General features: G+C 43.5%; 1 protein-coding gene across 1 annotated transcript; it reads right to left on the bottom strand.

Moving 5' to 3' along the window:
• Positions 1-61: 61 nt before the first annotated feature.
• CA9 (carbonic anhydrase 9) lies at positions 62-8,950 on the bottom strand. Its single transcript, XM_074196187.1, has 11 exons — positions 7,782-8,950; positions 5,965-5,994; positions 5,242-5,412; positions 4,918-5,060; positions 4,716-4,808; positions 4,179-4,245; positions 2,299-2,456; positions 1,759-1,924; positions 1,638-1,664; positions 698-779; positions 62-255 (listed from the first exon to the last, which is right to left on the bottom strand). The coding sequence occupies exons 1-11, from the start codon at positions 8,161-8,163 to the stop codon at positions 189-191; spliced, it is 1,386 nt and encodes a 461-aa protein (XP_074052288.1). The 5' UTR covers positions 8,164-8,950; the 3' UTR covers positions 62-188.
• Between the last annotated feature and the right edge of the window lie 3,763 nt (positions 8,951-12,713).

Below are 12,713 nucleotides of genomic sequence, written 5' to 3'. Positions count from 1 at the left end.
TAATGAATCAATCCCATTCCCCCTTCTCCAACATTGAATGATAACCTGAAACCATGGAGCATTTTATTAGAAACATTTATTTAAAAAAATATAGGGGGATTATGGGCAAGTAATTGAGGAAGAACTTATCCCTGCCTCTCCCCCAGCTCTTTGGGACTCTGTGATCAATCTCTGAGTCTGCAGCCCCGCTAGGTGGTTGTCTCCGTGGTCTCTGTAGGGTGGTAGATGATATTCTCTTTGACAACACTCCTTGGCCTTGAAAACAGAGGGGATCAGGATCAAGCTAATAATAAGCCAATATAATCAGTGCTCATTTTCAGGGAATTTGCATGCTTTCTTAAACTGGCCCAAGGAGAGGGGGACTAGGATCATTTCAGTTAAGATACCCCAGGATCAAGGGATGGTGGATAAAGAGAGGAAGCTTTGGGGTTATCCAGAATGTAAATACAAGATGAGAGTTAAATTATGGGTACAGTAAAGGGATGAGTAATAGGGAAGAAGACAGGAAATCAGTGGTACTAAGTAATAAGAAAAGAGGAAATGGATTTCAGGGGATGAAAGATAATATTCACAAGAGCTTTATAATGATGGGTATTTTTCCTCTCTTGGAGGCTCAGTTTCCTGATTTGTAAACTGAGAGGGATGTCCTAATATGACCTTAAAATTCCTTCTGAGTCAAAAATTATATCATATTTACCTCTTCTGGTGTTTCATATATAAAAGGAAGGCCACACTTGTAACAGCAAAGAGAAGTCCAAAGACCAGGGCCAAGATGTCACCTATAGGAAAGAAATGTTGGGGGTGGGAGTGATGGATACAAGAGAGGAAGATGCTGCTTGGGTGATGATTAGTCTTTTCCATGTAAAGTAAATTAATTCTATTTAATTAAGCCTTTGGTGCAACTAACAAACTAATCTATGTCCCCTGGTCTTCTGTGAAGAGCTACCTATAGAGTCTACAAAAAAAAGTTATAAGGGTAGAATTGGAAGCTGTATATGAATAATGGAACAAAAAGGGTCATATATCATATCTATGCACATGGGGACAGGAATGGTGATGGAGGGGTGGAATCATGTTAATACCTAACAGAGCAGTAATGCGAAGAGTCCTGACTTAGTAGTCAGAGGACCTAGGTTCAAATTCTACCCTTGAGGCTTGCAACCTATTGGGCAAGTTATTTAAGCTTCATGAGTCTGTTTCCTCATCTGTAAAATGAAGAGTTAGATAGCTTCTGAGGTACTTCAGAACTCAAAAATAACACCAGGAAACCCTAATCTTTCCCAGGAAATTTGGGGAACTTCAACTTTTCCTCTTTTATTTAAACTCCCCTTTTTAAACTCCCTATCCCCAATCTTCTATTCCAGCAGGGAACCCCCCCCCCCCCCCCCGCCAACACATCCTTAAGGAATATGTGTGATCTAGAAGTCACTGGATCGGGGAAGACAGGTATAGGATTCCTAATTAGGTCAAAGATGGTGATAGCACAATAAGACAAAGAAATGACAAAATGGACCATGTTTTTGGCCAATATTGCTGCCACAGCCATCTAAGAGGGCCCTTGGGGAAGTCAACTGGGGATTCTTGGGGGTTAGGGTAAAAAAAGGGTTTTGGGGGTTTTTTTTCTGTCAAAAACTTACCAACACTCAGACAGGAGGTCATATGCACTATATAGGGAGGGAAAGGGAGATGGCAAAGTCAGAGCCTGAAGGTAAGAGTCTGGGACACAGGAATCCACTAAGGTAGGGCATGGGGCCATACCTGGCTCAGCTGTTGGATCCCTAGAGAGTAAAGGTATGTGGGTGGCAAAGGGAGTAGCAGGGAAGGAAGCTTCAATGATTCGCCCATTCAGAGGCTGTGGTGACCTGAAGTTCCGTTGAAGCCGGGACCCCTCAGGGCCCCACAAGGAGTCAGACAGAATCTGGAGCTGGTGGTAACAGGGAAATAAGGAATCTTAGGGCATGGAGTGGGTCATAGGAGAGGGTTCAAAGACAGGAACTGAGGGGAGATAAGAAGACTCACTCCCCACCATCCTCCACGGTCCCCATGTCCAGAGACCCTCATGGTACTCATTGTATCATGAGCTTAACACCACAATTCCCTATACCCAAATACTTGCCCTATCTCCCCACCACACTTACCCATTCCTCTTCTATCTCCTCTTCACTTCTCCCATTGTCACCCCCCCCAAATATCTCCATATTTTCCCCTTTAGGACTGATGTATCCTTTCCCCCCTTCTCCTACCCACAAGTTCCTACCCACCTCCTGCCCACAGCTTCAAGTTCCCCTACAGACCTACCTGCTCAGCACTCAGAAGCACTGTCTTGTTGAACACTGTCCAGATGACCCCCTGGGAGCAGGGGGGTGTGGTCAGAGAGCCTTTATAGCGAAAATATCGGTGGAGATCATGAGGCAGGAGTGCAGACACATCTAGTCCTGAGACCAAGGTCTCTGAATCTGTCCAGAAAGGAGTAGTCATCCACAGGAGGTCATTAAAGGAAGTTTGCCTCTCCCTCCATTTTCTCTGGTTTTGAGTTTGTATGTCTAGCTATCTCTCTCTCTCTCTCTCTCTCTCTCTCTCTCTCTCTCTCTCTCTCTCTCTCTCTCTCTCTCTTTCCCTATCCGACCCCATCTCTCAGTACCAGGTAGCCTCAGAATCTCATTCTATATCAAACATCCCTCCTCTATGTATAATAATAATAATAATATAATAGTGTGAGATTTGCAAAATGCTTTCCATATATAATGTCATTTGATCCTCACAAATGAACTATTAAAGATGATATTCTCATTTTACAGTTGGGAAAAGTGAGGCTCAGAAAATCTAATTGATTCACCCATGGTCACACAGATAGTAAGTGGCAGAGGGCAGATTTGAACTCAGATCTCTCCAGATCCCAGCACTCTTTACCCTATGACTCCTATCAGAATTGTTTCTTGATTAAGCCTGCCCAGTTCTGATCATTTCTTTATTCTGGGTCATTTTAGCATTTAAAGACATTAGAAACCCTTACTAATCTGAGACTAGGAACAAAAAGGACGTCTCAGTCAGTAAGTTAGATATTTCAAGATTCATGGGATAAAGGCCATGCACAGGAGAGCCATTCACACAGACATCCTCTGTATGAAACTATTCTTATTTTACACATAATCCCCAAAATGGGGTTATCTGATTGCTCCCCAGTAGCAAGAAATTTAAAGTGGGAATAGGAGTGAGAGCTGGCAGCAGGGAGCTCCCAGAGGCAGACAGAACTGTGTTAAAAAGCACCTCCAACCAGACTTGATCCTCTTCTGTCCACAGGGGCTACTGCTCTGCACCTCACATGAGCAGTCAAGTCTATGGCTATCTCAACAAGCCCTCAGGGCATCTGAGCACAGTACAATTAGTCTTCTTAATGATGACCCAGAGAGGGATAATAACAGGGCATATAGTAAGCTGACTTGGTAGTCAGAAAAACTCTGGGTTCAAGTCCTCTGCCTCAGACAAGTACACAGGTAGGGGCAAATCACTTAATCCTTCAATGTCCCCAAGCAACTCTATAAAACAAAAAAGCAGGTCTTTAGATAAGGGAGTTCCCTTTGCCAATAAAAATCACAGGTTTAGTCTAAAATAAATGTTGACCAAGTCATCAAGATAAGGACATATTCTGTTTGTACCCTCTATTTAAGAGAACCAGGAAGTATGGCACACATATTCAAAAACTAGCACCCAACATAGATATTTTTTTAATTGTGGTGCTTGAGAAGATTTAATCCTTAGCCATCTAGAAAACTGAAAAACTTACTGTTTGTTTGGTCTGTCTAAAGTCCTTGGGTATCACAAGGATTTAGAGTTAGGAATAAACACAATTTAGTGGAATCCTTTCATTTTATAGATGAGGAAACTGAGGCAGAGAGGTAGTGAATGCTCTTGGTCATGTAGCTAATAAGGATCAGAGAGAGGATCTGAGCCCGGCTCTTTCTGATTCCATATCGTATACCAACCACACTGCTTTTTGATACCTACTGGTAAGTTTCTCTTTCCTGTCTTCCTTAATGTTAGGGTAATGAAGCCACCACTAAACTGTTACCTGAGTCCCTTTAGGAAAGGGAACACATTTCTCCCCTCAGACAAGGGGGCTCTCTAAGGATTGTCCTATGAATAGAGGAGTGGGGAAATGGATAAAGGCAAAAACTAACCTTCCTCATCAATTGACCCAAGATGTGACAGAAGCTCCTCATAGGCATCATTCTCTTCTGGACCCTCCTTAAGAGGAGACATACAATCGGACACAAGACTAGGTTACAGGAGGGAGACTCAGGAATGGGTTTGGGGTCGGGGGACTCATGCAAGAGTGCCTCCAATAAAACTTCCATCCAATTGTCCTTACCTCCACCTCCCCAGGCTTTTTCCTCTGAAAGTTACTACGGTTGGAGGGAAGGGGAAAGGGTGCTGGGGTCCTAAAGAGAATGGGAAGATTGTGGGGGGGGGGGGGTTCAAGATGATACAGAAACTGGTTATAACAGGGAAAGGGTTATGGATCTCGGAAGAGGAAAGACTGACGGCAAGAATTCTGTGGGGTGAAGGAACTGGAGCGTCCCTGGGGATCATTTGTCAGAGGTCACAAAATGCCCAAGTCAAAGGCTGCTGGGTAATAGGGTATAGAGATTGCAGTCTCCAGCGTCAATGTCTTCCAGGCATGGGATTCCTGGGGTGGGGTGGGGGGCAGGTAGTACCTGAAGGAAGGCGGCCAGCACAGCTAAGCCTCCGGGCTGCCCCAAGGCTTCTTCAACCGTGTCAAACCGGGTGTTGAGGTGAACTACATGAATCTAGAATAAGAAGTGATGTTTAACCCAAACCCCCAAACCCCCAAACCAAACCTCTCACGTCTGCCCGGCTCACCTCAGCCCCCGTTGCTGGCCTCAGCCTACTGCTCACCTCAGCCGGAAACCGGTGACCATTGACAGTATGCTCTGAGCCCGGTACCCCAGGAGCCCCCCAGTGCAAATGTAGCTGGAGGGCCCGGTACTCTGTTCCTTGGTCCAATGTCATCCATAATCCAGGGGGCAGTGTTAGCTTCACTGAGGAAGAGATGAGAGGAAACAATGGAAAGAGGAGCACTGGGGACTCCCCAAGATCCTACCTCCTAACCGACTCCAGGGCCTGGGGTGCAGCAACACCTCCCCCTCCCCTCTCCTCTGGGGCCCACCTTAGCCGTGGCTCCTCCCTTTCAGCTCCGCCCTCCTCCGGTAGCAGCCTCACCTGTATGGCCGTTGTTCTGCAGCTTTAGAGACTGATCCGGGGGGAGGAGGAAGCCGTGAAGCTGGGGGGGCATCAGGTGAGGCCTGAAATAGGTGAAGTCCGTCCGGATGTCCACTGGTGACTGAAGGTGTCCCCCGCAGGCTCGGGAGACCCGGGGCCAGAGCGGGCCTCCTGGGAACGGGGTCGAGAGGCGCCCGGTGGGTAGGTGGAGGTCAGGGTGAGGATGGGGACAGGTACAGCGAGGGTCAGTATTAGTGGGGGGGGGCAAAAAGGGAAACCAGTGATGGGGTCCAGAGATATAGGGGGCTGAAAGTCAAGTGTAATTGACTCAGATCAGAGAGAGCAAGATCAGATTAGTTGGCCCAGGTAAGGTTATTGGAGGACTGAGGAGAGAGAGGAGGAAAGAAAGGCGTATTAGAAAGAATTGTAAAGGGAGAGAAAGGTGAGAAGAAAAAGGGAAAGAGGAGAGAGGAAGACATAAGGGGTGAAGAGGAAAGAAGGAAGGAAGGGGAGACAAAAAGGGAGGAAAGGAAAGCAAAGGGAGATGGGAGGTGTTGGGGGGCTCTAGGTTGCTCAGGAATAGGGGCAACTATCACACTGGAATAAAGGAGGGGGAATGATCTCTTTATAAGGTCTGAGGATCCATGGGATTTTAGGAATGATAAAGGGTGAGGATCTTGTGAAAGAGTAAGGGAGTGATGGTAGAATACTGTGACATCTCACCTCCATAGCGCCAGTGTTGATGATCATCATCTATAAAAACAGGGGAATGAGGACATTGGTTTCCCCAAGGCCTTCGTGGAATGTATAGCTCAATACTCATGAAGCAGCTTGCCTCACTCACCCTCACCTCCTTTCCCATCTCTCTCCTTTGCACATCCACTCTCTCATTTTGGTCCATGTTACTCCCTCTTCTTGTGAAGCAGTATGTCTTAGCCCTGGGCTTGGTGTTAGGAACATTTAGATTCCAGGCCTGTCTCTTGACAGTTACTAGCTCTGGGACAATGGACTTTAAGATCCATAGTCTTTCAAAACCTCATCTTCCTCATCTGAAATTGAGGCAATGATGAAACTTATAGTGGGAGGATTGTTGAGAATCTCAGTTGGTAACTGGTGGTTTTTATCTGTAGGGAACTCCAGCATGAAGAAACTATCTGTTTTGCAAACCTTAAAGCATGACGTAAATACCCTCTTCTTATAACTAATACATAAAGAATTTGGACATTTAAATTTCTGATTTCTATTTTTTCCACTAAACAGGAGACCATTTTCATTTCAATCCTTCATTTCAGTGCTCATTCCCTTTTCTCTTTCTTCATTTTCTCCCTTTCTTTCTTTCTTTGTTTTTCTTTCTTTTCCCTTCCTTCTAAAATCAATCAACAGGCATTTATTTATCAATTACTATTGGCCAGGCATGCTATGGGGGTGATGAACTACAAAGGCAAAAGGTCCTTGCCTTCTTTCTCTTTTTCTTCTTTTATCTCTTCCCCTTTTTCTTTATCATCACTTTCCTCCTTTCTCTTCTTTCTCTCCTAACACCCCCTTTCTCTGCTCCTTTCTTTCCCTTTCTCCTCTTTCCATTTCTTTTCTTCTTCTCTGTTCCTCTTCTCCTCTCCCCCCCCCACTTTACAATTCCTCTTTCTACTACTCTTGTCTTCTAGAATCTAATCTCCTCGATGCTCAGTACAACTCTCTTGCTGGGTTGTATTTGTATCTCCAGCTGTTAGGCCAGGCAGATAGTGAGCATTTAAGAAAGGCTTTATCCATCTCTTTTTTTTCTTTTCTTTCCTTCTCTCTTTTTTCTCTCTCTCCTTTCACATCTTTTTTCTTATTCTTCCTTTCCCTTCCCCCTTTTTTTGAGTTAAAATGACTTGGTTCACAAAGCTAGTAAGTGTGAGACCAAATTTAAACTCAGGCCCTCCTGACTCTAGGGTCACCTAGATGCCCATCCCTCTTTTCTTTTCTTCACTTTCTCTTTTCCTTAGTTTTTGTTCCCTTTTATCTCCACCTCTTTCCATTTTCTCATTTCTTCTACTTCTATCTCACTCCATTTGCTCCCCTCCAACCCTTCCCAGTTCAAACTTTTCCATTTTCTTTCTCCTTTCCTTCCTCTCCTCCTTTTTTCTCCCTCCTTTCTTCTCTCCCTCCCTCCCCTTCTTTTCTTCTTTCTTTTCTTTCTTCCATCCTTCTTCCTTTTTCCCTCCCTTTTCTCTCTTCCAATGAATTTAGAAAGAAAATGTTCTGGGGGTGGGAATAAGGGCATACCATTTCTTGCAAGGATATGTGCTCTAGATAAAACTGCAAGCCTCAAGTCCCTCTCTCTCATCTTCTCCTTCCCTCACCATCTCTTCCCTTTTTGCCATTCCTCTATCCCAATATATAACAATGTCTACTCTTTTCACTCCCATTCTTTCCCTCTCTTTCTCACTCTGTGCAAGGTTGAAGGAGGGATTAAATACTTGGGTACTGAATTTAACTTCTGGGGGGGAGGTGAGGCAAGGGGCCTGCTGTGAGGTAAAAAGAGACAAAGGAACACTAACCTTTCTTTTCTGGGATGTTCCTGTGGGGACCAAGATTATCTTCAGAGACTGGAGAATCCTCAACAATGGGTGGATCCTGCTTTCTGGGCGGATCTTCTTCATTGGATGGGACCTCCTCTTTGGGTGTATCCTCGATCTTGGATTGCTCACCCTGTCCAGGTGTATCTCCTTCACTGGAAAACTCCTCTTCTCTCGGTAGTTTCTCTTCTTCAGGTATATTCTCTGCTCCCAGGGCATCTCCCTCCTCTTCAGATGAATCCCCCTCTTTTCCCAACACGCTAAAGGGATGGGAAGGGACCAGAAACAGGAGGAGCCACAGCAGGAAGATGGGGGCCCTGGCTGGGGACAAGAGGGTAAGCCAGCCTGGGCAAGGGGGAGCCATGCTGCTTGCAGACTGGGAGGTGAATACCCTGGTGGTGGTGCCTACGGTCTGTACGTGCTAGCAGAGGCAGAGCTGTGTGGGGAGGGGCAGGAGAGCAGGGTGACTCACAGAGAAAGCCCTTTTATAGTGATGGAACCAAAGTCTTCCTGGCCTGGCCCACTGCCCCATATGCAATGAGGGTTGGCAGGGCAGGTGTGTGCTTAGGCAGAATTTATCAGTGTTCTAGGCTAGGTTCTTGGCGCATGGCACTGGTAAGCACAGGATATGCTCCTTCCTGGTACCAGAACTGCCTGACTAACCTAACTTTTCCTTCAGCTGACGGAGCCCAAAGGGAATAGAAGGAGAGAGGGGCTCCCAGCAGGAAAGATCCAAGAGATCATCTTGTTTCCTAGGTCACAGGGTCTTGAAGTGGTAGGGTAGGAATGGATCCTGCCCTAATATAGGACTCAACTGATCCAACTGTGTAGCGTGGTAGTTTGGATTGTCTCCCTATTTTTGTGCCTGCCCCACTTTCTACATCTGCATCTGTCTTTGCCTAATTTATCTATGGGTTTCACAGACCCTTAAAATAAGCTGGGGACCAGCTATCCCTCCCCCTCACTTTACAGGGGAGGAAACTGAGCCTCAGAGAAGCTGATTCCACACCTAGCTAGTATTTGGACCTTTGTGTCCCTGGGTCTCTCTGTCTTTTGTCTGTTTATCTCTATTTTGCCCTTTGCCCCTGGGTCATAATATCTAGGACTGGGAGGGACCTTAAAGATTTTTTAATTCAAATCCCTAATTTTGCAGATGAGAAAATTTAACCCCATTGAGTTTAAGTGATTTACATGTAAATTGGAAATGGGAGGGGTATGATTCATACCCAAATCATTTAATGATCTATTTGTTCAACCCCATTGCCCAATATCTAAGACAATGGCAAAATATAATAGGTAGAACCTTTGAACTCTGAAAAAGGAGAACTGGATTCAAGTCATTAGCTTTACCATAACTTGACCTTGAGCAAGAATGAATCTTGGTTCTATTTTTCTCTTATCTGTCTCCTTAATCCTGGATATGGCTTATTATTGCCTATTCACTCATTTTCTCTCCCTTTCCCCCTCTCTCTCTCTGACCCTCTGCTTTCCTCTTCCTCTCTTGCTCTCTTTCATCCCTCCTTCACAATAATGGAAAATATTTCTTCCTTTCTGTTTCTCTTAATATTTCTCTACAGTCTCTGAATAATATAACAACACAGCATTTATATTATATCAAAATATCTACAAAGCACTTTATGTTTTTAACTTGATCTTCACAATAATCCTGTGTCAGTGCCATTTGTACCCATATTTTACAGGTGAAGAAACTAAGAAAGAAGTGGGGAGGGGGGCAATGAGGATGGGGGTGTTAAATGACTTACTCAGAATCACACAGTGAGTCTGTAAAGGCTGGATTTAATTCATTTTCCTGATACCAAAGCCATTGGTCTAGCCACTATCTCACCTAAGTATGGATGTTGACTTTGACCTCAGGTCAGTGTTCATTATCAGAAACTCAAAATATGTTCTCTGAGTGGAGAATGGAATAGACTGAATGTATTTGACCCATATTGACTAATAACTCCCTTTCCATACATCCTATTTGTAGAGAACAAAAGATGAAATGGCTGAAGAAATAAAGATTCAGGGACGGCTAGGTGGCGCAGTGGATAAAGCACTGGCCCTGGAGTCAGGAGTACCTGGGTTCAAATCCAGTCTCAGACACTTAATAATTACCTAGCCGTGTGGCCTTGGGCAAGCCACTTAACCCCATTGCCTTGTAAAAACCTAAAAAAAAAAAAAAGAAATAAAGGTTCAATCTTCTTAACATATCAGTTTATTACATAATACATGGCAAATGTCCAACATATCCAAACAGACCTCTGCGTAGTCCTAGACTCCAAAATATAAGGAGAAACTGACTTTTATCCATTAAAAATAATTAATCAAATAAGATGATTGAAAGGAAATAATACAATATTTATTTATTTATTTTTTAGATTTTTCAAGGCAATGGGGTTAAGTGGCTTGCCCAAGGCCACATGGCTAGGTTATTATTAAGTATCTGAGGTGGGATTTGAACTCAGGTCCTCCTGACTCCAAGGCCAATGCTCTGTCTACTACACCACCTAGCCGCCCCTTTATTTATTTATTTGTTTGTTTGTTTGTTTGTTTATTTTTAGATTGGAACAATGCAATATTAAATAAACCTAATTCCCTCAATTAACTCAATTTCCTCATACCTCACCCTCATCCTAGTGCTAGTCTGGTGATTGGGGCAGAATAGGGTGGACCTCTTTTCCTAGGACTACCTTTTCAATCACTTAGAATCAGGTCTTTTTATCCAGTTGAAGCCAAGTGTCTGGTCCCTAAGACTTAAACATCTAGCATATAGAGTCTAGTCTCTCTTCTCCCTTGTGGTTGGACCTCACAGTGTCACACAGAGTCATTATTTTTCCCTGTGTCTCTAAGTTATCATATTTAGAATAGGAAGGGTCAGCCCCTTCATTTTACAATGAGGAAATTCATCTTTTAAGTTTCTACTCAGGATCAAGACTCAAGTTGTATCTTCTGATAAGTTTAAATAACTCTGGGGGGTGTCTCATTTAGGGGCCATGCCTCTAGGGCCTTCGGGTTCCTAAGATCATGCAGAGCCTCTCTCCAACCACTTAGGTCTTGGGTCTTGAATCACTCTGAAACAATGTTAGCTGCTCCTCAAGAGCCTTCCTCTGGTCATGGAGGCCATGCCTCCAGTTCTTGGGCCTTGGTTTATGGCCACTGTGGGAATGGAGATTCTAGGCCTACAATTTTGTTTCAGTTCTGGAAACTTGTCATTACTTCTACAGGCTATGAATAGAGCCAGCTAAGTGGTGCAGTAGATAGAGTACCAGCCTGGAGTCAGGAGGACCTGAGTTCAAATCTGTCCTCAGACACATAATAATTGCCTAGCTGTATGATTTTGGGCAAGTCACTTAACCCCACTGCCATATATAAATAAATAAATGCTATGAATAGAGTAGGTATTTTTATCATGAAGGACTTTGAAAATCTTGTTTTTTTCTGGGGGAACAATGAAAATAGATGCTAGACTTGCTAATTTTTAGCCCCCCAGTTCCAAACCAGTTTGTTTTTTGAGTCCCATTGATCCAGATTTGTATCCCAATTTTGTATGCCTTCATTTATTTTTTCTTCATTTCTTTTTAATACTTCCACTTTACAATAATCAATACTCAACCAACATTCAGAGGTAGCTGGTGGCTCAGCAATTAGAGTGCTGAGCTTAGAGTCAGAAAGATCTGAGTTCAAATTCAGCCTTAGCTTTTGTGTGACTGGGCAAGTCACTTAATTTCTGTTCGGCTCATTTTCTTCAATTGAGGGGATGGGAATTCAGGGAAGCCTGGAGGGATTTGCATGAACTGATGCTGAGTGAGATGAGCAGAATCAGAAAAACACTGTACACCCTAACAGCAACATGGGGGGGTGATGATCAACCTTGAAGAACTCATTCCAGCAGTGCAACAATTGGGAGCAATTTTGGGCTGTCTGCAAAGGAGAGTGCCATCTGTATCCAGATAAGGAACTGTGGAGTTTGAACAAAGTTCAAGGACTATTCCCTTTAATTTAGAAAAAAAAACTTGATATCTTATTGCCTGATCTTGTTATCTCTTATACTTTATGTTTCTTCTTCTTTTTTAGGTTTTTTTTTTTGCAAGGCAAATGAGGTTAAGTGGCTTGACCAAGGACACAGAGCTAGGTAATTATTAAGTGTCTGAGACTGAATTTGAACACAGGAACTCCTGACTCCAGGGCCAGTGCTTTATCCACTGTGCCACCTAGCCGCCCCTGTTTCTTCTTTAAGGATATGATTTCTCTCTCATCACACTCAATTTGGATCAATGTACAACATGGAAACAAAGTAAAGACTGACAGAGTGCTTTCCATGGAGAGGTGGGGGGAGGGAAGTAAGATTGGGGGAATAATTGTAAAACGCAAAATAAATAAAATCTTTAATGAAAAAAAAAGAAAAATGGGGATAAAATAGTACCTACCTCTCAGGATTGTTGTGAAGATCAAATGAGATAATATTTGTAAAAAGTGCTTAATACAGACCCTGATAGTAGTAGTAGTAGTAGAAGATGCTTAATATGCTAATTCCCTTTCTTCCCTCAACTAAAGAACAAAAAATGAGATTATGAGTGAAGCTGTAAACTATATGCCACGAAGTTTGTTTCAAAGGAAGATAATATACAATTCAACATAGTAATAATGAAATTTTCATCTTGTTTCTGTGTCCCATTCTGAACTTTTTATTTTCTCTTTGAATTTGTTTTACACTGTTCCCACTACCTCATCCCAAAGCACGCTAATGTATGTGTGGGTGTGTGTGTGTGTGTATGTGGTTACAAACAAAACAAATCAACCTATTTGTCATATCTGGAAATGGATATCTCCTTCTAAACCATCACCTTTTTGCTAAGAAGCCAGAGGCAAGCTTCATTATCCTTTGTCTGAAGTCCTGTTGGTTCACTGCAT

The sequence above is a fragment of the Macrotis lagotis genome, chromosome 8, assembly GCF_037893015.1.
Source record: "Macrotis lagotis isolate mMagLag1 chromosome 8, bilby.v1.9.chrom.fasta, whole genome shotgun sequence".
NCBI classification, from domain to species: Eukaryota; Metazoa; Chordata; class Mammalia; order Peramelemorphia; family Peramelidae; genus Macrotis; species Macrotis lagotis.
The sequence above is the reverse complement of the archived record's forward strand: the minus strand, read 5'-3'. Positions and strand labels throughout refer to the sequence as shown.

Excerpts from the sequence above, each read along its gene's own strand:
- CA9 (XM_074196187.1), bottom strand. The coding sequence starts at position 8,163 with ATGGCTCCCCCTTGCCCAGGCTGGCTTACCCTCTTGTCCCCAGCCAGG. Across the intron at positions 2,457-4,178 it reads TGGGTCAATTGATGAGGAAG|ATTCAGAGACCTTGGTCTCA; the intron begins GTTAGTTTTTGC and ends CTTTCTGGACAG. Across the intron at positions 1,925-2,298 it reads TGCTTCTGAGTGCTGAGCAG|CTCCAGATTCTGTCTGACTC; the intron begins GTAGGTCTGTAG and ends TGTTACCACCAG.